Source organism: Leucopleurus acutus, assembly GCF_964270905.1.
Source record: "Leucopleurus acutus genome assembly, chromosome: 13".
Taxonomy (NCBI): Eukaryota; Metazoa; Chordata; class Mammalia; order Artiodactyla; family Delphinidae; genus Leucopleurus; species Leucopleurus acutus.
The window spans coordinates 20,447,623-20,473,820 of NC_139155.1; the positions used below are offsets into that span (position 1 = coordinate 20,447,623).

General features: G+C 35.6%; 1 protein-coding gene across 4 annotated transcripts; it reads right to left on the minus strand.

Annotated features, from left to right (window-relative positions):
- Positions 1-660: 660 nt before the first annotated feature.
- On the minus strand, positions 661-23,798 carry POLI (DNA polymerase iota). Of its 4 annotated transcripts, none has more exons than XM_082853161.1 (10): positions 23,723-23,798; positions 22,144-22,266; positions 19,999-20,163; positions 15,755-15,907; positions 13,341-13,577; positions 12,350-12,528; positions 11,434-11,525; positions 9,021-9,151; positions 3,927-4,132; positions 661-1,972 (listed from the first exon to the last, which is right to left on the minus strand). In XM_082853161.1, exons 1-10 carry the CDS (start codon positions 23,760-23,762, stop codon positions 1,151-1,153), a joined length of 2,148 nt encoding a protein of 715 aa, XP_082709287.1. In that variant the 5' UTR covers positions 23,763-23,798; the 3' UTR covers positions 661-1,150. The 4 variants fall into 4 exon arrangements, with proteins under 4 accessions (XP_082709287.1, XP_082709286.1, XP_082709285.1 ...); XM_082853160.1 differs by having other exon boundaries at positions 15,764-15,907; positions 23,684-23,779; XM_082853159.1 differs by having other exon boundaries at positions 23,684-23,777.
- Positions 23,799-26,198: the final 2,400 nt, after the last annotated feature.

Below are 26,198 nucleotides of genomic sequence, written 5' to 3' on the forward strand. Positions count from 1 at the left end.
AAAGTCCTCACCAGGAAGAAAATATTTTTAAACAACTTTTATTCACGTTTGTACACTTTATTTTTATCATCCTTTCTTTCTTATATCTGGAAAGGATATAAACTTGAGAACAGACCTACTCCAATCCAATGCTGACCCACACTTTGGTGCCTTCTAGAAACATTCTCTATGTCCTGCAAATTATAAAATGTCCACAAGCTTATATCTGATTCTTAATCTTGAAGGCAAAAGGGGAACGCAACAACAATGGGAGAAATAGGATACCCATCAATTTAGTCACTGTGTATGATATCCTTAATCTCATCTCCAAATCTTCATCTACAAAATTGTAGAGATTAAAACACACCTAATCCATTGTTTTCAGACCCTACAGACTGGCCAGAGGAAACGGACTTCTTCCATTATCTGACATCCTTAAAGACCTATCACTTTGAATTTCTAGTGTCATCCTTCCCTTAATCAACTTGTATGGAGAGTTCCTTCTAGTTCTTTACAACAAATACACTCCCCAGACCAATTCCCTGCTGGGCCTCTGCCACACAACTCATTCGTTCAATACTTACTGAGCACCCTCTGTGTGCCAGGCATTGTGGTAGGTTCTAGGTATACTAAGAATCATTAATTGAATATACATTGCTTTGGTATTTTTTTTAAATCAACTTATCGAATGGTACATAGTACTTCAGTCAAAGACATACATTTTTAGCAGGTTAGCTGGCAATAGAATTTCTTATAGCTATTTCCTAATGAGGTGAATTTCTTGAGCAACTCCATAGTTCATAGAAAAAACCTGCTCTTTGGTACAGCATACCAATGATTTGGCCACTCTATTTTTTATATACAGTCATATATATCTTCCTCCCAATGTTTCCACAATGAATGGAAAATGTACTAATGCTGACCATGATATTCTTTTTATTGAAAAGCAATATAAAATAGCTTTAGAAATAAGAGGAAGGTAACATTTTACATTATTTCTGTTACGAATATTTTTATGCTTTGTGCCAGAATTTACTTCCCATAACTATGTTTGCTTTATCTGGAACATTTTATATTGTGTTTCTACATTATTGAAAGTATTAGTGTTTAATTTAGAAGAGCTAAATAAACTGTTAATCTGAGAACGTCTTTCCCTTTTTTCTGAGCATGCTTATTTATGTACAGTGTGGAAATCTGATCCTGTTCTCTTCCAATCAGCCAACAGTTCTTTTTGTACCTCTTCTGGTAGTTCATAGAAAACTTCAGGATCAATGTCAGAAGGAAAAGTAATTTTCTCTTTGGTAGAATCTTGCTCTCTATTTTCTGTAAGTCCTTCATGAATAAAGACTGTTGCCATCGGTTGTTTATGGCTGTCTGTAGTGCAGTTTTTGGAGAAAAGTTGCTCACTCTGCACATTTGGAAATGAATGGAAAACAGATACAGCAGGGTCTGTTTTTGAAAAGTGGAATCCTTGAGACTCTTTAGGTCCTTGACTCATTAGTTCATCTTTTAAGTTACTGTCTATATAATGTGAATAATCCTTTTGGCTAGACACATAAGAGGAACTACTGCTATTTAAACCTGATGTTCCTGGTTCACAGGGAGATACAGAGGCTATCTGTTTGGTATTGGATAAATGATCCCTAGGATTTAAGGAACCATCTTGCATTTGTTTTGTAGAAAAGAAAGATAATACTCCTCTAGAAGCACGTAATGGACAACTCAAACTTCCTTTCCCTTGAACTTTTTCTCTAGATTTTCCAGAAAGGATTTCTTCTTGAATATCTACTGGAAGCTGCTTGAAGACCTCTTGGTCAATACCCGCAGGAAGTGAGGAGAGTGAAAATTCGTTACTGTCTTCTTCTTTAGAAAAACTTGTAGTATCTGGTGGAGACTCCCCAGTTCTTGTACTTTCAATTCTTCCAGTTGGTAGAAAATCCCAATTTGTTTCCTTGTCTTTAGAAAAATCCTCCATATGAGTGTCTTTCATTTTCTAGAATACAAGGGTAACAGAAAAATTTAGATAACTGATATCTTTTAAACATTCATGCTGCTGAAGTGTGATTGTAGCCATTAACCGACCAACATGTTTCTATCCTACTCCATAACTTCAGTCCTTTTGGCCAGTTCCAAACAACTAGAAATGATCAATCCACCACAATTAGTCACACAACTGTGTGGATCTTTACTCACTATTCCAGGAAGACGGCTTCCTTCCTAGAAAGCACTGAGCCAGAAGGTAGGTATGTACTGGAAACCTGGAAAGGACCTTAATCATGTATTCAAACTTTCAATTCTGTGAATAAAAAGACTGGTGGCCTATAAAAATAAAATGATTCACCAAGGGTATCTAAAACATATGTATATGCACAGATAGCACCAAGGGCTGGTTTTCTAAAATTCCCTATTTTTGAAGTGTAACATTTAAGAGAAAGAAAAAAAATACTTCTATGGTAAAAACCCAGTATCATTATTAAGATGTAACACTATTCTATATTTACATGAAATAAAAATTTTAAAACACCTTCCATTTTAATTTGCCTAATTTTCCCTCTAGTTTCAAGCACCATAAAAATGTACAGATAGTCATATATAATTCAGGAAACATCAACACATTAGTAACTTCCAAAAAGTAAAAGGAGAAGAGATTTGGGTCACTGTTTTTATTGAGCATGAACTGTGTGCCAGACATGTACAAGGTACTTTCACTTATGTTTACTCTCTAATACTACTGTGGATGAAAGACCTTTAATTCTCATTCTACAGACTAATTAAACAGTAAACATCTTTTTAAATGTCAGTTAATATACAGAATAAAAAGGGTCACTGAAAAAAAGTAATTAGAAGAGGGCACTAATTCAGTATTTCCATAACACTATTCTGTTCTCATTATAAGCTTAAATGTAAATGAAAATATTACTAAAATTATAATGACTGATTAAACAATAAAAATAAAGAAAATAATAAAAACATTTAAAATTAAGAGTTGGACTTCCCTGGTGGCGCAGTGGTTAAGAATCTGCCTGCCAATGCAGGGGACACGGGTTCGAGCCCTGGTCCGGGAAGATTCCACTGCAGCGGAGCAACAAAGCCCGTGTGCCACAACTACTGAGCCTGCACTCTAGAGCCCGTGAGCCACAACTACTGAGCCCATGTGCCACAACTACTGAAGCCCACGCACCTAGAGCCCGTGCTCTGCAACAAGAGGAGCCACTGCAATGAGAAGCCCACGCACCACAACGAAGAGCAGCCACCGCTCGCTACAACTAGAGAAAGCCCATGCGGAGCAATGAAGACCCAATGCAGCCAAAAATAAATAAAAAAATTTATAGATAAATAAATAAAATAAAATTAAGAGTTAATTGTAGGCATAAACAATTTAGTTAAAGATGATTATTTTTTAAAGCATTTGGTAAACAAAAGTTTGCATTTTCTTTTAGTCATGTGAAAATATAGCTAGCCTCTGCCTCTCTATTGCCACACTCTTAATTTCTACAGTTGTAAAATGAGGAGTCATATTCTATCAATATTGCTACCAGAATTTTATGTAATTTCAAAACCAAGAAAATTTAAATATTTGAACAAAGATATTTGGGGGGGCGTCGCTGGTAGCTTATGTATAAATTGACAACAAGATTAGATTTCCAGTATTTGAAAATATTTTCATGTGAGCTAATCATCATATTCCTATATACTGTTATAAAATGTTTTAACAGTTCCAAAACAGAGAACCTCTATCAAGGTTTTCTCTTTTATCCAGCGATGTTTATGTTTTATTCTTAGGTCACAGTACAGTATACTTAAGGCTAGAAACCATAATATGAAAGGCACTATTACAAGTAAGTCATTCAAATCATATCACCCAAAAGAATCTCTAAATTATATCAGTTAAACACAAATTTATATCTCTAAATTTAACCATACAAATCCAGTAACAGTGTACTTACAAAACTGTGCTTGCCAGAGCGTGAAGTTGTTGATAATGATGGTGTTAAATAATAATCAATAGTCCCTTTCTTAGCAGTATTTAGGGCTTTAAGGTTGCAGAAGCACACACTTAAAAGGGTAAGATGAAATGGCATCTTCACATTCACCATATTTCGAAAAAGTTTCATAAGTACATCAACCATTGGGGTCATCACATCATAATTTCCTAAATAAAACGTTTAAGAAGACAATATCTAAACACATTATATCATAACTGATATTAAGAGCTTAATTAATTTATATTGCTTAGATTAAGAAGTTAAAATCCTAAATAGATATCATTGGGACATCTTGACATTATTTACTGAACTGGGACATCTCAACACTAACACCAACTGCCAAATGAGTTAAAGTTTTCAGAAGATTTGAAATATGGAACTTTTAGTTATGGGAGAATGATGAGGTCAGAAAATCTCCCCATAAAATTAAAATAAAACTGAACAAAATGGTCAAAAATAATCATTCTGAGATTCTGGAATGAACCAAAGGCAAATAAAGTGAGAAGCATTGATTTATGAAAAGCTGCTGGAACTTAGGTAATGAAGTGGGGACAGCAGCCTTATTGGTTGGAGTTGCTTGTATCCCCATTTACACAGTGCAGTTTGTATAGTAGTTTTACCAGGATGAGGCTGGCCGTGAAAGCTGGAAGCTTTGCTGCCAGAAGGGACTGACCTGATTTGAGGTAGAGGGCAAAAGCCCACACCCAGCAGTGTTCCCAGAAAAATGAACAAACTTGGTAGGAAACAAAGGAAATCACATAGCTCTTGAGCCTGGGGTGGCAACTGTGGTTGGGATGAGTGAAAGATCAATGGACCAGCCATAAATTTAACCAGGAGATCTGGAAATGAGAGAACCACAGAGGGACTAGATAAGCTCTCCTCACAACCCCAACTGACTGAGAGCTGCACACACAGAGAGGAGTCAAGCTTTCCATACGTCTCTCACCAGAATGGCAGCAAGTATACCAGGGGAGGTGCAAGAGGGACGAGCCGAAAATAAAGGCCAAGGCAGATTTGAAAAAGGCCTAAATTTTGAAAGTGCTCTCCAACCTAAGCACTTGCCTGCTGACAGAAAATGAAAGCCTTCCAGGCTGTAGTATTTGAGCAAACCTTTGACCAATTATTGTCTAACCACCAAACTATGCAGACACAGGGTAGTCTCCTAAGAAGACAAAATTAAAAATTTAAATTTAAATTAAAAAAAAGAAAAAAGTTAAGCAGAGAGATCAGGGGCAACACATCACAGGGCAGGTAGATTCTGCAGCTTAAGTCCAGACAGGTTACAAAGAAAGAAAAGGAGAAAAAAGCCCACAGGGAAAAAAAATCCAAATCCAGAGTTTCTAGAATACATTATCTAGTCCAATTTTCAACAAAACATTACAATACATACAAAAAAAAAACAAAAACCAGGAATGTGATTCTTACTCAGGCAGAAAAAGCAGTCAATAGAAACTGACTTTAAGTTCAATTTAGCAAAGACTTCAAAGTTGCGATTATAGATATTTTCAAAGAATTAATGAAGATCATTTTAAGGAATTAAAGTAAGATATAATAACCACTACCAAAAAAGAGGGAGTCTCAATAAAGAAACAGAATCAAACATACAAACAAAACAAAATAAATGGAAATTCTAGAGTTATAAAGTATAGTAACCAAAACAACAACAAAATCACTAGATGTGTAACAAAGTTTTGAGGTGACAGATGAATCAGAGAACTTGAATACAGCTCAAAAGAAATTATCTAATCTGATAAAGAAGAAAAAAAGTCTGAAGAAAAATGAATAGAATTGCACACACCTATAGGACATTATTATCAAGCACACCATCATATGTGCAATGAGAGTCCCAGAAGGAAAGAAAAAGAAGAGAGAATATTTGAAGAAATAAGAGCCCCAAACTCCCCATAACTCATTTAAAATTTTAGTCTACAGAATTAAGAATCTCAATAAATCTCAAGTAGGATAAACACACACACACACACACACACACACACACACACAAAACCACTTAGATATACCATGGTCAAACTGCTGAAAAAGACAGAGAGGTAAATAACTCATCACATAAAGGAGAACAACAATACAACTGTGCCTGGTAACAATTTATTGCCTCTCAGCTACAAATCACCCTTCAGTAACTGCTGTGTGATAATGCGTTGGACTCTAAAATTTTTTTTACATTGAACTCAACTGTTAAGTTTTGTCAGTAGAGAGAACTGGAGGACCATTAAAGGAGAAAGGGTGTTTCTCTTCCTGGTTCCAATGTACTGTCATTTACCTTTTCTTGCTCCCGTAACATGGTCTGTGTGTAGTACATATGTGTGGAAATATCCAATAGTGCTGTGCCATACCACGTGTGTGTGGAACGCTCAGTCCCTCAGCAACCTCCAGCCCCAGTCTAAGCCTAGTGACCATGTTACCATGGCACTAGCAACTCAAACACTGCACATACCAGGCCTGTGCCATAAACAGCACCCTGACCCTTCCTGCACACCCACCTAATAGGCTTGACTTGCATATGCCACAGAAGGTTGTTTCCTCCAGCTCTTCCTGTGCAGGCACCATACCCTCCACCTTTGCACTAGCAGAAGAATGAAGATTCCTTCAGCATAAACACCTACCAGTCTCAGCTTGCCCACATCCTGGAGGATTGTTAACAGAAGCCTTCTCAACATGGACACCTGCATACCCCAGCTCATGCGCTGCCCTGCCAGTGAGCAAACTCCCAATATCCCAACACCTCCTGTGCATCCACCAATCAGCCTCAGCTCATCTGTAGATCAGAGCATGGTATTCTCTTTGCCCAATAACTATGGACCAGCTCTGGGCCAGGTAACTCAAAGAATTTCTCTACCATTCAGTGTTCTGCAACCACACCTTCTCCTTGAGGGTAAGAGGACTCTCTTTTCCAAGTTTGCCCTTCCTTGGATACTTTTTCTTAGCGCTCGGGTACCTCTTAGAGTATCTTTATATCTTTATAGTTACTCCCCTATCATAATTTAGTAATTATTTGAAACTTTCCCTGTTCAAATTTCTGTGTGGTTATTCTCTCTTGATTGGAACTATTAACAGGAATCTCTCCTGATTAAGCTATTAACAGCTGCCTCCTCATCAAAAATAATGAAAACCAGAAAGCAATGGAATACTATATTCAAAGTATAGAAAGAAACCAGTAAAGGATTATATATCCAGACAAACTGTCATTCAAAAATGCTATTTTGGAGAAGTAGTCCATAAATTTTAGTTAAGTAGAATGGTTTGATAGTGTTGCTCAACTCTTCTTTTCAAATGCAAACGGAACATTCTCCAGGGTAGACCATATGCTAGGCAACAAAATAAGGCACAATATATGTAAAAGGATCGAAGTTACTTTAAGTATGTTCTCTGATCAACTAAAATCAAAATGGACATCAACAAAAAGAAATTTGAAAAATAATCAAATATTTGGAAATTAAACAGCAAATTTCTAAATAAGTTTAAGGGTCAAGGAGGAAATCACAATGGATATTAGAAACTACTTTAGCGTTAATGAAAAAGAAACACAAACAAAATATATGGAATGCAGCTAAAGCACTGCTCAGAAAGAAATGTATAACTTTAAACTTGAATTATTAGAAAAGAAGGTAAGTATAAAATAAATAATGTAAGCTTCCATCTTAAGAAACCAGGAGTGGAAAGGCAAATTAAACCTAAAGCAAGCAGAAAGAAGGAAATAACAAAGATCAGAGCAGAAATAAATGAAATAGAAAGTAGAAAGACAACTGAGAAATCAATGACACCAAAAGTTGAATCTTGGAAAAGATTAACAAAACTGATAAACCTTTGCTAGAATGACCAAGGGAAAAAAAAAAAAAGAATACACAAATTACCAAAATCAAGAATGAAAGAGAGGACATCACTACAGACCCTACAAAAATTAGGATTATAAGGGAATATTAACAACTTCATGACAACAAATTAGACAGCTTGGATGAAATGCATACATTCCTAGAAGATACAAATGACCAAAACTGACTCAAAATGAATAGAAAATCAGAATAAACTTGTAACACATAAAGAAATCAAATTCTTATTCATAAAAGAACAAAGCTAGAGAACTTACACTACCTAATTTCAAAACTTACAACAAAGTATCAAGGCAGGGTGGAACTGGTATAAGGATAAACATATAGATCAATGGAATAAGAAGGTCAAAAATAAACCCTTACATTTATGGTCAATTAGTTTTTGACAATGGTGCTATGGCAATTCAAAGAGGAAAGAACATTCTTTTCAACAAATTCTGTGGAACAACTGGATACCCACATGGAAAAGAAGGAACTAAGACTCTTACTTTACACAAAACATAAAAATTAATTCAAAGTGGATCTAAGTAGAAATCTTAAAACTATAAAATTTCTGAAAGAAAACATAAGAGGAAATATCTATGATCTTTGAGTTAGGCCAAGAATTTTTAGATGATATCAAAAGTACTATCCATGTAAGAAGAAAAAACAAAACAATGAAATACCATTACACAGTCATGAGAATGAGTATAATAAAATAAAATGACAGTACTAAATGTCAGTGAGAATATGAAAACACTGGAACCCTCTATACTTTGTTGGTGAGAATCTACATTGTTATATTCACTTTGAAAAAAAATGTGTCAGTTTAGAGTTCAACTTTACCATACAACCCAGGAATTCCACTCCTTGTAATCTACCCAAGATGAACAAAAGCATATACTTGCCCAATGACTTGCACACAAATGTTCACAGCACCATTTTTCGTAACAAATTTTTCTAACAGTCAAAAACCGGAAACAATCTAAATTAATTACCATAGTTTTGTTTTCTCTGGACTTGGGAAGCATTCCTAACCAAGTCTTTACTTTTAATATCTATTAAAAAACAACGAAGTTTTCTAGTGAAAATTTCATATAGAATAAAAGTATTTAATAGTTCACTAACTCCCTGTGAAGACTACCCATCTTTGGATCATATTTCTAACTCAAAGTTTGTTTTTTTAAGAGTTCGACCTGCCAATTAAATTATCAGAAAATTAGTCCATTACCTATCCCTAACTTCTGAATTATGTGGGATGGAATTGGGCACTGACGACTCTCACGGCTATAGTGCTTCTCAGATGAATACCGACGGATTATTAATCTTATTGTATGTGGCTTCCTTCCATCTTGGCAGACTCTAAAAATAAAGAGAAAGAGGAAACAAGGAATTAGAAAAAGTATTATCTAAAGTTTTTTTAATGGTCCAATATACCTCATTTACCTAAAGGTACCAGATTTAGTAACTGTAACAATTATAAATACAGTTGATAATTAGGCAGTAGGCAATAATGGTCCCTGAATAGTCCAAGCAAACTTCACAAAGTCTACATAATAAAGTTCTGAAACTTAAATAAGGCTCTCAGGCCTCATGCAGAATTGAGTGCTATCAGAAAAAGAAAAGAGATAAGATATAATAATAACAAGCCATTTTACAATCCAAATCCAAAACATAACTAAAAGCAACATATTAAAATCAGCAGGAAATTTAAGAAACAGAGAATCATTTACTGACAGAAGCAAATATATAAAAAATGACAATTTTTTACACATGTAAAAAAAATAAGATTACAAAAAAAAAGTTTTAATGAGATTATTTCTGTCAAAAAGCACTCCTCAAATAGATCCAAGGGAGTCAGTAATATCACCATTATATGGCTTTAGAGAAATAATGTGAAAGGCTAATTATATACTATATTTAGGAAGGTAAGTACTTGCCCATGCATCTTAAAAAGTGTTCCATCCAAATAATCTTGGTTTTAGTGTTGAAAACAAAACTTTTAATGACATGGAAAATCCACTTATAAAGTAGAAAATCTAATTACTAGAGAAAATAAATGTCATCAAAGAATAACATTTTCCTTTCTATATGTGTCACAAACATAAAGTACAAGTATTATTAAACATACTCAAATTGACTTTGAATTAGAAAATTTGGATTTTTGTAGTAAACAATTTTTTTCTTATTGCTTTATCACAAAACTTCTTGACTGCTGCTTTATTAAGATAATATCTTAAATGGTTCCTGTAAACATGTTACTAGTTTAAACATCTTCCAGTTCTATTAAGTTAATATGCAACTCAAAGAGTGCAATTTGGTTCCTATAACTAATTAAGACATACTAGAAAAAGGTTATACTCTAAGCAATCTTAAGACCAGTGCCTAGGGAATGGATTAATGGACCAGTGCCTAAATGTATGATTTTATACCTCTTACATATCTATAGTATTAATTATCATATGCTTGAGAACATTCACACACACGCACAATTATTTTTTTTGCCATTTACTTAGATGGCATTATACAACTCAGTCACTGATACAAGGGGCCACTGTAGAAAAAGGAATGCCAAGCAGAGATAAGGAGAAATGGTTAATAGTTATTTCACAGGTTCAGAGCATCTAGACTCATTTCTGGGTTGATGCTTCAAATAAGAGAACTTATAAAATGTATACTTCTTGTGGTTTCTCTACGTACACAACTTTTTCCAGTGACCAGGCATTTCACAGTAGTCTTATATTTAGCTGAAACAAAGCAGATAACCCAGTTTCACTAGCATAGTCACAGGCTCAGCCTGAGTCATATCACTGAAGCTGGGTCATATAGCCAGCCAGTTGCATGCAGCAAATGATGAGCTGCGCGGCCCTGCTCAAGACATGGGATTGCAATGCATGTTGCATGAGTGCGAAGTTGAAGGAAATATCACTTTATCAGTTTTCTGAGAGTTACAGTCATCCAAAAACCATTTTCTCTAGTCACATTAGCCATCCTAGCATCATTACAGAAGCACACCTACCCAAAACTGTTACATCTCTGACACCCCACTTTGAGAAATCAAAGAAATGGGAGGAAAAGAAATGGAGTACTGAGAAATAGATATATGATGGCAAAGGAGCATCAGAAAACTAAATGTCTTGTTCAGTTTATGCAATGCTATTTGTATACTCATAATCCCAATTGACACTCTTCATGTATTTATAGGCCAGTAACCCTGCACATACCCACAATCACTCTCACTGCTCACACATAATCCCATTAAGCTATTCCTTCATCTGACTCCATTTTCTTGCACATGGTCCGAGGCACAGGAGATAAAAGGGTTCTTCTGCTTTCTCCATCAATTTCCTATCCTCAATCATCACAAAGTTTATAGGTGCCGTGATTCTAGAGATACCCATGAAACTCCCTTAGGTTAATGATCAGCAGCTTAAGATCCACAGTAAACCACAATGTTACTAAAATTAAGACCAATGGAAGTAGATGAATTAAATTCAGTTAAAAACATCTGTTACTTTATAATGATCTATCTTTGCATGTTTAGTCTCCAGTTAATCGGTAAGTTCCAAGATAGAACATCAAGTATTCTTTCCATGTACTATACACAGAATCTATAAGATGATATGGCAAAATGGAAAAATCACCTGTTCAAAAGACTAGCAAGTAGCTCTTCAATCTTATTTTTAGCTTCAACTTCTGATGAACATTTTTTAAATGAATCTTCCTCACTAAAGGACTACCAAAGAAGCACAAATAAGGATTAATAAAAACCCAAATAAACATATCCAATTATCAGTGTATATGTTAAATAAATATTCAACACATTCTTTACTAACTTACCTCATGTACTTAGTTTGAGCCATTTAGTTCACTTTTATATTAAATCTTTTTATCTGCAAGTTATTGTACTCCACTAGAAAGTGCACTGGAAGTCAAGAAAATTACAAAGCTCTAGTACCAATGCCACGCTTTACTGTACAATTACAGTGAGGCTCTTAATCTCCTAGGACTTGAATCTGAGTTTAACCTTGGGCAAGTTATTTAACCTTTCTAAAGTACAGTATCTTCATCTTAAAAAAATAATGGGAGGAAGAGGGAGTAAGGGAGGGGGAAAAGGTATGAACAATAGTACTAACTACCTGGAAGGCTCACTGTGAAGATTAACTGGGATAATGTATATATTATTATCCCTCAGGAAAAAAATTCATCAATGTTACCTGGGTGATTATACCTTTCTCCATTTCCTAAACCATTAGACTACTCTGAAAACAAGATTTTTAAAAATTAAAATATTTTGCCTACTGTATACAATATAGGCTATTAAAATTAAGTAGTATTCAATCACAGTGGCTAACTTGAGACTTAAATACTAATTCTTAGATTCAATTTAAGACTATTTATTAATCTACTATAATAAATAGCCTTCTCATAGGAAAGGGATCATGTACTAACCTAAAAAGCAAATTAGAATAGTAAGAACACAGTAGTAAAACTAGAAATCTTTACCTCAAATAATGTGACAACCAGTATTCAGTTAAAATGAACATCATCGCCACGTACCTGAGGAGGTCCTGAGGGGGTCACAGGAGAGTTATCCTCTCCAAAACTGAGCTTCTGGATACGCTGAGCAACTGAAATTCCTAATTCCCTTTCTAATATTTTGGATGAAAAGGTTTGAAGATCACGCACACTACTGATACCCAGTGCTTCCAGACGTTTGGTAGTTTTATAGCCAATACCTAAGCAAAAAGAGATGCATACGGTGTTACAATAGTTTTTCTCTTTAAAATTAGCTAATTAAAATATTATAAAGATATCAACCACGTCTTTTGATACCATAATTTGTATTTTGCTAAGATCAAGCTTTATTAAAAATTAGGTTGTTGTTCTGCTCAAGACCTCTGAGTTATGAACCACCTTGAAAACCTAACAACCATAGTATAATATAATGAATAAGGAGACAACCAATAAATGCTGTCTTGATATTGATAAAATGAAATTTTTACCACCTGTTACATAACAATGTGGAAGTATTGAAGAATCATAGTTATTATCCATGTAAAGAAAGACTGTCACTAGAGCAATTAAAATGTATTACCATTTGCTAATTATTAGCTAACTTGACTGATTTCTATACACAATACCACATATTTATATCTGGAGGTAGGAACCATCCCAAATACAACTTCGAGCCAGAAAGCAAACAAACGAATCTTCTCATTAGCGAAACTCCTATGACAAAGTTCTTGCACTAAAACTCAGTCATACTTTACCACAGGAAAAAATTTAATGCTGTGATAAAGGACCATACGTTTCCAGGTTATAACTTTCATAATCATATTCAAACTATACAAAAGTAGGTAAAACTAGGAAAATGTTTTCATATATATAGATTCCTAATATAGATTCCCTCCAGAAAACGTCAGGTTTTTTGGTTTTCACCAAGAGCCAAGTACACAGGCTCTAAAAATTAATTACACGTAGCTGTAATTTTTAAACTTAAAGAAATACAATAAAACCAATATATATTTTTCAAATATATTTGTCTTACCAGGCATTTTCTTTATGTGGTTCAAACTATGAATGAGATCTTGAGAACTTTCAGGTAGTAAGAGTGTTTGCTGATTTGGTTTAAAGATGCCAGACACTAATTTTGCCAATAATTTATTAGAAGCCACTCCAGCACAGCCTGTGAGACCCAACTGATTATACATGGCTTCCCGCATCTCAGCTGCAATCTGAGATCCAATAAGTAGTCTGATGTGCAAGATGTCATGCAGGTTTATAGCTATAAAAACAGCCAATGTTGTTAAAAGTCACCATCACAAATTTTAATTTTCTTTTTAACAAATGAGTTTTAAAAAGATAAAAGGCTTAATCTATATCCAACCCCCCTTCCCTACCACCATACTGCTACACCACCATACTGCTACACACTTAACTAATCTCTCTTGTCCTTCACAGGAATTCTGTAAAGTAACTACCACAAGTAAATTCCAAGGCCTGTGATAGCAAATGCATACTGGGAGTGCTGAATGATTAACAGATTACAAAAACTGATCACATAAAAAATTCTGACAGACATTAGTAGAACTTTTACTCATGTTTATCTGGAAGTAAGCATAAAAGTAAGTGTTACATTAATGATAAAGCTAACATTACAGCTTTAAAGATCTGAATCTAAACTTTACACACCAGTGGTATGTGCTATTAAAAACAATTTTGGATTTGTATACAGTTTAAGAGATCTTTTATTAAAAGTATAAGGAAATTATATAGAAACAAATTTTCTTAGGTGTGAAAATGACATTAGAGTTATATGAGACAGTCCTTATCCTCAGGAGTATTTACATTTCAAGTGTTATGATGTCTGTAATAGTGGCTCAACAATCTATCAACCAATCAATAAACAGCAAGATAAAGCAAATGTGGCAAAATGATAACAAAGGGAGTATCTACAAGGAAGGGCATAATGACTGTTCTCATTATACCATTCTGTCAACTTTTCTGTAGGTTAAAAAAAAAAATTAACACAATCTTACGTGGAGGAGAAAGAAGAATTCATGAAGAATTAGATATTTTAGGATATAAGACCTAGCTCTCTGCAATATGTTCTAACAAATAGAATCTAAGTTTGCTTTAAAAATTATACAGAAACACTTTTGGAACCTTCTTGCTACCCAGACCTCGTAAGTGACAAAAGAGCACAGGTACAAAAGACACATGAAAGCTTCATATCTTCTTCTAAGGCAGAATGGTAGCTCTACTTCTTTTCTTCTTTAATATCAGGGAGGTGGATAATGACTGGAGATTGATCCACCAGCACTCAAAAAGGGGGAATAAGAGAAAGCACATGCTGGCTGAAACCTATGAGCAAGTATGTCAGGACAAGTCTTAGAGAAAAGCAGAGTAGCTTGCCTTCTACGTGGTACGATTTGGAAGTCACCAGCAGTCACAAGATGTTTGAAAGCCTAATTAGATATTCAGTAGAGTTGATTGCAGCTTATTTTCAAATGCAAATAACCCTGGAAATACCATCAGTCATTCATACTTTAATACGCGAAGGAGAGGAACCATTCTGTTTTCTTGCTAAGAGTTGGCAAAGATTATTTGAACTGATTAAATATGAGCTTGCAAAATATGGCAGGTAGCCCTGGACAAGCTTCCACAAGGGCTAACTTGGGAGGGTCTTGATGCCTTGGGAGAATAGAAGTGAACAAGCAAAGAGGCAGCAAAGGCAAATTTAGTCTACCTAAAATTTTGCTTAAAAATGGTTTTAAGAAAATCAAAAACTACTCTAAAAAGCCAACTCCTGTAACTTAAGGATGACCTAAAGAGTCATCTTCTTTAAAAACGATAACACAGGGACTTCCCTAGTGGCACAGTGGTTAAGAATCTGCCTGCCAATGCAGGGAACACGGGTTCAATCCCCACTCCAGGAAGATCCCACAGACCACAGAGCAACTAAGCCCGTGTACCACAACTACTGAGCATGCACTCTAGAGCCCGCAAGCCACAACTACTGAGCCCGCGTGCCACAACTACCGAAGCCTAGGCACCTAGAGCCCGTGCTCCGCAACAAGAAGCTACCGCAATGAGAAGCCTGCGCACCACAACAAAGAGTAGCCCCACTCACAACTAGAGAAAGCCTGCGCACAGCAACGAAGATGCAATGCAGCCAAAAAATTAAAAAATAAAATAAAAACCATAATATAGGACTGTGTCAGAGAAATGAAAAGTGCACAAAGCACTGAGCTACATGTCATCAAAATACGATTTTCTGCCTATTTAATATGGAATATCAATACCTGATTTTAATCATCTTAGACTGCTGAAATATGGCTAATATATCCAACAAAAGCCAGAATACTTTCAGAAAGACATAATCGACTCTCTGAACTCACTGAACATTAAGAAATGTAGATACTTTTAGTTACTAAATTGAATGAATAAGAACCCACTTACGCTGATTACCGTATACATGACCCGACACAGTCAGTGCTGAGGGTTCATCCCTTTGAAGCTGCTCTAGTCTCTTCTCAACCATTTCTGTTAGATCCACAAAATTTTCATCAAATCCGAGTCTCTCAACAACTGGACTAAATTCTTCCAACAACTCTAAATTAAAATAACATTGGAGCACAGATGTAACTGAAGTTGTAACTAGAATAGATTTAACTCTTTTATGCTTAAAAAAATAACAAAATATGTTGTTAAAGGTTTTACATATATTCACAGTCCCATAATATCTTTAATAAAGTCCTCAGTTAACTGGGATTTTTTTTTCTGTACCACATTCTGAGTAAAGGCAATATTTTCCAACAAAATAAGTCCAAAAATAACATTTCCTGGGCAGATGCTCATAGCAATAAATTTCTCAATCTCCTATACCTATAATTTCTCTATCTGTAGTACATTAAACATCAATGCTTATAGTTAATTATGATCTTGAAGCAGTAGGTCAAAGAATAAATTATAGTCTGCTTAGAAAAGTAAAAACAAGTAATAATATATTCTAGCTATGTTTTTCATAAGAATTTTAAAACGGCAAAACAAAATAAAATTTAAAATGTCCAGTTAATACTAATCCAAAGAGAAAAGTTACTTAATTTTCAAAATATACTACAATGCAATACTTTTTGATTAGTCACCCTCCAGCACATTCCTTAAGGGCAGAGATGGCCCATGACTTACATGTATTTGAATGCCCAGCCTCTAACAGAATGCCTAGTCCATAACTCAAACGTTTACTAAATTGAGCTGAACCAGGATTTGAAATAAGTTCAAAAAGACTTATCAATTCTCATTTTTAGGATTAAAACTAATAATTTGAAATCATTAAGAAGAATTTTCACTTCTCTCTGAATCACCTATGATACCAGCTGGATGGCAGAAAACAATCTATTAGCCTCTTATTATATAAAAATGCATAGGTTCTTAAAGTCCTATAATATGAAAGCTCTGTTTTATTGATGCCAACACTGATAACAGCAGGAAAAAACAATTAATAAAGACAACAGTGTGATCTGGTAACCACCAAAAATCACTTTCAACCTACCTAGAGAAAACCATATATCTACTCTGAGGAAAAACTGACAATGTGTCTGACCATATAAAAGGATTCTTTTGAATTTCCCTCATCAATTTCTGCTTTTCCTCCCCAAAAGTATATACCTGATGTCCAGCAGTAACAGATAGAAAATAAAAGTTTATCAAAACAATACTATATAAAAAACAAAGAACAAGTTAAGTGCTAAGGAGAAAAGCAAATTAAGTACCGAATCATGCACAAAGCTGGTGGATCACTGAATATTGATTGATTATATTGGTTCTATTACTAGGTCATAGGAATAAATCACTTATCCATTCCTGAAGTTAACCTCTTTTTTGCTGTCAACTTGTCAACTCCATAAACAAGAGGCATTTATTAAACATATGATTACACAAGGCCAAAGAGAGGAGTTATAATTAGAGAAAAAACTATCTAGACAAAAATGTAATACTGTAGAATAAAAATATGAAATAAACAATAAGGTTATACATCATAAATAGGTCTGAAATAAATTCAGTATAGGACTATTAGGCTATGTTCCTATTTCAACTCAGATAATACCATGAAAAAAATTAACAAAATAACATTTTATTGATGCATAAATCATACTTAGAATATTTATTGTTATTATATTAGTGCATTTTTAATTCTTTCAAGATACTACTTTATAAGTTAAGAATCAGCATAAAAACTAAGATTTACTCATTGAATTTCCAGTAGATATTTTCACTGTGAAGAGTTGCAGTGGCACAGAAATCATAAGAGAAAGACTGATAAGTCTGACAACATAATGTCAGACAATACACAAACTGGAAAAGTAAAAAACATGAAACACAAATTGGAAATACATTTATAACACATGACCATCAAAGGGCTAATTTCCTTAACTTCCCCAAACAATGACACAAACCAATCAGAAAACAGAGGAGCAATCTAAATAAAAATGGGCCCAAGTGAAAAGGCCATTCACAGAAAACATGTATGAATGACCAAAAATACATGAAAAAATGCTCACACTTACTTATAGAGAAATGCAAATCAAAACAATGATTTACTATTTTTTCTGCCTATAGGCAAAATCTTTATGAATATCTAATACTGTCATACATACTAGCAATATGTTGGGACAACCTCAAGTGCAACATATAGCAGTATTTCTAATGCAAATTATCTTTGATCTAGCAATTAAACTTTAGGAACTTACTTTAAGGATATCTTCATGAAAGTATGTGAAAATTTCTGTATGAAAATGTCTACTGAAGCATATATTTGTAAGAGCAAAAAGTTGGTAACAGAAATAATCCCTCACTATCAGGGAAGCCACATAATTTACAAGATATCTTTTGAACAAAAGGAGGTGCTATTAATAATTACATAGGGACAATGGGCATAAAGTGGGACATACTGTCTTCATATCAGTAAAGGAATGGTTAAATGTTTGGGACAAAATACAACAGAATACTGTGCAGGCACTAAAAAGAATGAGGAAGAGCTATATGAATGAGATGAAAGATCACCAAGAACAAAGGCAAGATGCACACTGTCTGTATTATATCACCTCTTCTATGTACAGTAAAAATTAACTTCTGAGTATTCAGATACACACACATAATTGTGCACATTGTCTATTCACACACAGACATATACACATATGTGGCGGAAGGGGTTTGGGTCATTGTTTTACACATATGGAAAAACCTGATACTGGTTTTTGCATCTTGCCTTCTACTCACTCAACAAGGCATATCTCTATGAGTCAAACAGTACAGCACCAATTCATTCTTTTTAATAGCCATATAATATTCTATCATAGAGAAGTCTTAGTTTATTTAGCCATTCTCACCCTGGTGAGCAATTGTTTTCATTCCATATTTTTAGCAATTATGAACCATGCTACAAGAAACATTTTTGTACATACACATTATTTTAGTTCTATTAGATAAATCCCCAGCAGTGGTATTATTGGGTTAAAGAACATAATAGGTATCTTTAATTTCAAAACATGTTTCTAGATTGCTTTCTTGAAAAGGCTGTAATACTTTGTTTCTACTTTTTCTCACATTCTTATTTTTAGTACTAATGAATTTGAGCATTCTTTTTCCACATTGTTGAATTTGCTCTTTTTGCTAATTGCCTATTCATATCCTTTGTCCATTTTTCTTAAGTTTCTTTTTCTTGTTAACTCCTAAGAGCTCTTGGATATTATATTTAATGCTTTCATCTGAAAACTGCCACAAATAACCAAAGAACAAGTAAACAAAAACAATAGCAGGGCTTCTGTGGTGGCGCAGTGCTTGAGAGTCCGCCTGCCGATGCAGGGGACACGGGTTCGTGCCCCGGTCCGGGAAGATCCCACATGGCGCAGAGCGGCTGGGCCCGTGAGCCATGGCCGCTGAGCCTGCGCGTCCGGAGGCTGTGCTCCGCAACGGGAGAGGCCACAACAGTGAGAGGCCCGCGGACAGAAAAAAAAAAAAAAAAAAAAAGAATTTACTAAAACAATAGCAAACAAGATAAATAAAAAGCTGATCCTTATACATTTTAAAACTGTATATATTTGCCATATGCCAGTACAACACATGGTTTCATTTTTCCTGTAATTTACTAAAACACTAAGATTCAAACCCAAACCTTAGTAAGGGAGAGTTTATCTACACTGAAATATTTAATATATACATAAAATCTAATAAAAAAATATACTCCTTATCTTTGCTAATACTTCCTAACAAATTGGTTTTTAATTATGTTAATCAAACATTACAGAAGCCTCTCTCAACTCCCATTAGTGCATTAGAGTACAGCATATTTCTTCATAGTTTATTTAAACTTGGCATTTAAACTTATAATTAAAAATACCTGGTTCTTTTTGGTTTATCTTCTCCCATTTTCTCACTTAAAATTTTTTTTACATTTTCTCATATTTATGTAAACATCAGCGTGACAGAGTTCAAATTCCTTCCAACTATACATTTTTGTCACCATTACTCATAATATATTAAGTCATTCTCACATAAATTTTTTTTACATGGGAAAGCCCCAAAATAAAAGGAAACTGACTTATGCATTTTACATTTATTAAAAGATTCATGTAGTTAACAGGCATCCTATATAAAAATTAATGCTGAAATTATATTGCCCATAATCTGTACCTGTAACGTACCTGTAACCTTATATGACACCTCTCTGTAACGAGTCAAATCTTCTCCATTAACTAATACTAGCTGTGGACACTTTTCTTTTGCATCTCTGACATTCATAAGTTTCTTAACTCCAAGTTCCCTAGCTTCATAGTTGCAGGTAACCACCAAAAATTTCTGCTGAACCCCTATAAGAAATAAATATTTTATGAGAAAAATAAATATTTTATGAGCAGGATTAAAAATTAAAATTAGAATATAATTTACTTATTCCATATTATAGTTGTAATACCATGTTTTGATAAGAATAAAAAGCTCTCAGTTAAAAAATACAGCCTCCATTCATCAAAGCTCTATGAAGTACAATTTAACAAAAATTAGCACAAACGAGCAATTCTATGAATTCTGCAAAAAGATACAAATAAAATCCTTCGAGGATTTTTTTCAAACAATACAAAACCAAAGAATTAACTCTATATAACTTTATATATAACTCTAGGCCATGTTTTACCAAAAAATAAAGCAGATGAAAATAACTGAGTACAATTAACTACCGGTTGCTGCTAGAAAACCTAACTTGTCTTCCGAGTAACTTTCCAATGAATATAAAGAAACATTCTGTTACAAGTGCCAACCTACAGCAATTACTAGGGATCTCCCCCAATCAGTGTTCTAATTATTGAACTGTTCTTCATAGTAATCCTCAGAAAAGATTATAGAGAGTGAGGTGGCATTATGAGCCCCCTCCTTATCAAAATGATTAAGTTATGATCATCTACAGACTGTTTAAAAATTCTAGTTTTCCGGTAGCTTAAAATTGCTAAAATTATTTGCTTTTCTCTTTACACAAGTTGACTACTTGTTTACCACTATTAAAGTAACGTTCATCTAAAATATGTAAAACACAAATATGTAGATGGGGAAAAAAAGGTTATGTCCATTCCCCTAATGTAAGACATTTTGTTTCTGAAGTGTTGATACTATAAACAAGGCAAAGAAACATTATTTCCTATATTTTTGATATACCAGATTATGCCCAAAAATAGAAGCACTGGGTCAAAAGTAATAATTTATGATTCACCAGTGAACTATGTAAAAAATCAGATTAGTAACTTCCTTAACTAAAAAAGTAGTCTTTTAATGCAGGATTAATGGACTCACCATTATGTCACCAGCCCAAGTTAAGTAGTCATATATTTGCTGAGTACAAATGGAAGACTATGCTGCTTTCTCCTAGAAACTTTCAGCATTATATCCCTCACTTCCTGGTAATCATTCATTCCTGCATCTTAATTACACAGTACCTTTTTACTAATCATTACTTACAGAACATCTTGTTACCATGCTACTAGTTAGAAATGCCTTCAGAAGAAAATTGAGGTCCCCTAATCCTAACTCCTTGACAGCCTTAATTTTAAAGATCCTAGACTGACCTTGGCATACCAAAAACTAGTCATCAGTCATCCCACTGTTCCTTAGTAAATCAACTAGGCTGAGTTGAATTCGGGACTTATCAAAACCAAAATAGACACCAGAGGGAAGCGGCAGGTGAACCAAAATTGCTCTTTATGCTTTTACTAAAAGATAAATCCTTACTACATGCATAAAATAAATTTTTAGAAATTTAAATTACTTTCCCAATTTAAGATATAATAAAAAAAAGAAAGTTTTTTTAAAAAGCCAACATAATAGTAAGTAGATCCCCAATGTAAAATTTCTCTTTGCCTTTTAAAGATACTTATGATTTTATGGAAAATTTGTACTGTATGCCTTAACATTTTGGGTTCTGTTCAAAATCCAACTATTTTGTCGAATGTTACACAATTCAACAGTTAATTTCAAAAGTGAGAGAATAGATGACAACTTCCATTAAAATTAATAAGAGATTGTTCTTGAGATAAGACGGTTGTAAAATTTCAAACATTGAGAAAAAGACTAAAAGTTTATCATGGTCTCTCTGTTCATCCATTTGGTGAACTATACTACTTGTGTCACATTCACCATTTATTAAACGATTATAAAGTTTACACCTGTAGTGAAGCAAAGATTACTGTCTATAAAGCGTCACAGAACTGCTTCCAACATTTATTAATATGGTTAATAAATCATAATATAATAGATAACGAATCCTATTATACAAAGAAAATAGTATCAAACTCCAGAATTACCTAAAGGTTTGCCCTTTAGTTCTGGATGTGAGATCATTTCTACTTGTGCGTAAAAGCAATCCAGATCCACGTGTACTATGACTCTAGATGAAGAGCTTCCTGCTGGCACCACTTGATCATGGACTGTGGCACAATATGCAAAGAAACATAAAAATACATTCAGGCAGCTTATCGCCTCTGAGCAACTGCCAGCCCCTTAAAACGTGGCAACTGAGAAAGAAGAATGCAGAGCGATTTTTAAAGTTTTTTTCCTGGATTTATCACATGTGTCAAAGCATCTAAAAATTACAAAGACATGAGAGAAACTCCACCCACAGTAGAGTCTTCAGTCCTGCTTACTTACTATTTCTTTGTATATTTTTCTCAGGATAGTAATAAATTTAAGGAAAAAAATTATCAATAATGGAAGATTGCAAGAGGTAATCCTAGGACTTGGAAGTTTATGGGAAAATTTAGAGAAAGTTGCAAGGGGCAGAAAAGTTTAAACACTGATCTTTCAACCAACTTAAAAAGTATTCTAAGTGGCATGTCCTTAAATTAACAAAATAATCTGAAATACAAAGCAGCACAAGACAGAACCTATGGGTCCCGATGGACTACATCTAGCTCCCATATGATATCAAGATTAGCTGGTTCAATGCTGAATACCCAATACCTAAAACAGAGACTGGCATATAATAGACTACCAATGAATACTTGCTAAATTGCAAGACAGAGTAAATATTTCCTGGATTTTAAAAGTGGTTCATGTCTTGAGGGAAGGGGCAGAGGGATAAGACAGAGGAGATTCCAGCTCTTAACACCAGTTAAAAACAAGGCAGGCTAAATGCAATGTGGTTTTCTGGTTTGGAGCCCGGAACAGAAAAAAATTAAGTGGAAAAAAACTGGTAAAATCTGAATAAAGCTTGTCCTTTCATTAATAGTATGCCAATGTTACTTTCTTAGTTTTGACAAATGTATCACGGTGATATAAGATATTAAAGTTAGGAAAAGCTATCTGTGCATCTCTCTGTAAATCTAAAATTATTATAAAATTTAAGTTTTTAAAAAGGGGGCGGGGGTCTAGGAGGCAGGGAAGGAGAGCCTTGGCCCCAGGCCCGGGGATTGGCGCGCTGCAAAGTAGGGTCCAGAGGCTGGAAGTGGGTCACCGGAGAGGCGGCCACTGCAGACGTGCCTCGTCCCCGGTTCCGAGCTGCGCCGTCCCTTCCCGTCTGGGCTGAGCCGGGGCCCCAACCTTTGCCAAACGGGCGACAAGTTCCCCCGCTACTGCAACCTTTAGGCGGCCGGGGACTCTTCCGCTTTCACTGGGCTGTTTCAGGGATTACAAATGCAACCTCGATTAACCAACTGACGCGCCCACCCTACTCCTACTGGTCAAAAAATCCCTCTCGGGATCTTGGCCTCAAAACACCGGGCAGCGAAGGGCAGCTCTCTCAGCGGAGCCCGGAAGACGAAAGGACCCGAGCCGGGCGGGACGGTCGCACCCCAACGGCCGCCGCCACTGCCCCGGGAGTCCTCCCGCCCCGCGCTGCTCATTTACACCAAGGGAGGCCGCCGGGCTCCTCAGGCCCCAGCGCACCCGGCGAGCTGCCTGCTGCCCACGCCTCGGCCCGCTCCATGCCCAGAGCCGCGTCCTCTTCCTCGTCGCGGTCGCCTTCTTCCTCAGGCTCCACCCCCTGCTTCTGCGTCCCGCCCCAGCGGCCAACCGCAGGGCAGCTTCCGACCGCTTCCGCCCGGTCTCCAGGGAAGCCGCTCCGGGCTGGCGCCTGCGCGGTCTGCGCCGACCCGCGGGCTGCTCCGAAGGACTCGCCGGCTGGGAATCCTCCAGACCAGCGTGCGGGGGTTCCCTCCCGCCCAGCAGTGAATGAGAGATTGCCTTACCAAACAGCTCATTTTTTTCTTAAGGTCTTCGGAGTGAGTCCCACACCACAAATTTTAACTGTTTATCTTTACTTAGAAGCCAGCCTGTTCTCCTGATAACTGTTAGCAGAATTGCTAACCCTTAGACGCTGAATGATTTATGCTGATGGAGTTGGGGGAAAGGATGGAAATTATGGTGACAGCAAGGCGACCATGTAAACTAATATGATTAGCAAGTATGTTAAAGTTTGCATTTTGTTTGTTTGGTGTTTGATTCAAAGATACTGTGACAGATTGGACCCCTGAATTTTTAATCATTTAAACTGAATAGGATTTTGATACATGAGCTTTGGAGTCGGGTAAAATTCTCAATCCAGACCCTCCAACTTGCTAACTGTGACTTTGGGCAGGTTAAATAACTGCTCTGAACCTGTTTCTCCACTGTTTAAAAAAAAAAAAAAAAAGGTCTTGAGTGTATTTGGATTAAATGAACGAATGAAAACTAACATACGCTTAAATATTCCAATGAATATAAAACACCTGGGACATGGAAGGTTAGAAGGTGCTCAAAAAATGTTCATTCTCTTTGCTTTCTGTTAAGATGCCTTTTGTGCCTGTGTGTGTTTCTTCCAACAGAAAATTTGGAAATTTCTGTGCATGTGTGTGTGAATGAATATATATATATATATATATATACACACAATTATTTTGATTTTTTTTACAGGATTCTTTCATAAATAGGTTGTGAAAACTTTGAGAAACCCATTAAAGGACATGCTGATGCATCCATAAAGAAGGAATAACAGGCAGAGCTGGGGCTCGGTGGTTTGGAGACCAGGTCTTCCTCTTTGGGTATTTTACTCTTAGACATCTGGACCAGTTCCTTCAAACTCTCCAGTATGGGATCTAAGACACCAATTTAAAGCTATCCTGCTTTCTTTGTGATTGCTATTCACTAAGTCTAGATAAAGTACTTTTGAATTAAGTGCCTCTTTGGCAATCATCAAGGGTCCAATTACTTGTAGACAACTAAGGTATTTTGTTTCAATTCCTCCATGTTGAGAATGATACAAACCAGGGAAATACCATGGCAGATTAAAACAGTTCCTTTATAAGAGCCCTAGGGTCACTAACACTCAACAGCTTGACTAAAAGTGAACCAGCATTGAAAAACAACACACATAAGCCCTCTTTAATTGAATTTATTTCCCTGTCAATTGTCAAACTGAAGAGTGACTTTAAATTTAGTAGAATAGACAAATGGAACCTTGCAACCATAGGGGAGCGAGCCAGGCTGGCTTTGTAGCTCTGCACTTAGAAGGGCCCCTCACTTGATTTAATGTTCTCCTGTTGCTGTCTTGAAATTCTTAATAATTTTTGAACAAGGGAGCCCTCATTTCCATGTTGCATTGGACCTCACAAATTATTAGCCAGTGCTGGGAACAGGGGAGGGAAGTGGCATAGAAAAGAACACTTACAAAACACCTGTATGTCAGGCACAGCCCTAAGAGCTTAAAACAGATTATGTCATTCAATATGCCTTAGAGGGTAGGTATCATCATTCTTATTTTACCAAAGATGAAACAGGCCAGCAGATACTAAGACGCTTACTCAAGATTATGAATCTATTAATGGTAAATCTACTTTCCAGAGTTTTCCATAGAGAAGAATTCATTAAGAATGTTTCTTCCACAAGAAAAGGGAACCCTCCTACACTGTTGGTGGGAAGGTAAATTGATACAGCCACTATGGAGAACAATATGGAGGTTCCTTAAAAAACTAAAAATAGAGCTACCATACGACCCAGCAATCCAACTACTGGGCATATACCCTGAGAAAACCGTAACTCAAAAAGAGTCATGTACCACAATGTTCGTTGCAGCACTATTTACAATAGCCAGGACATGGAAACAACCTAAGTGTCCATCAACAGATGAATGGATAAAGAAGATGTGGCACATATATATAATGGAATATTACTCAGCCATAAAAAGAAACAAAATTAAATTATTTGTAGTGAGGTGGATGCACCTAGAATCTATCATACAGAGTGAAGTAAGTCAGAAAGAGAAAAACAAATACCGTATGCTAACACATATATATATGGAATCTAAAAAAAAAAAAAAAGGTTCTGAAGGGGCGAGACAGGAATAAAGACAGAGACATAGAGAATGGACTTAAGGACACGGGGAGGG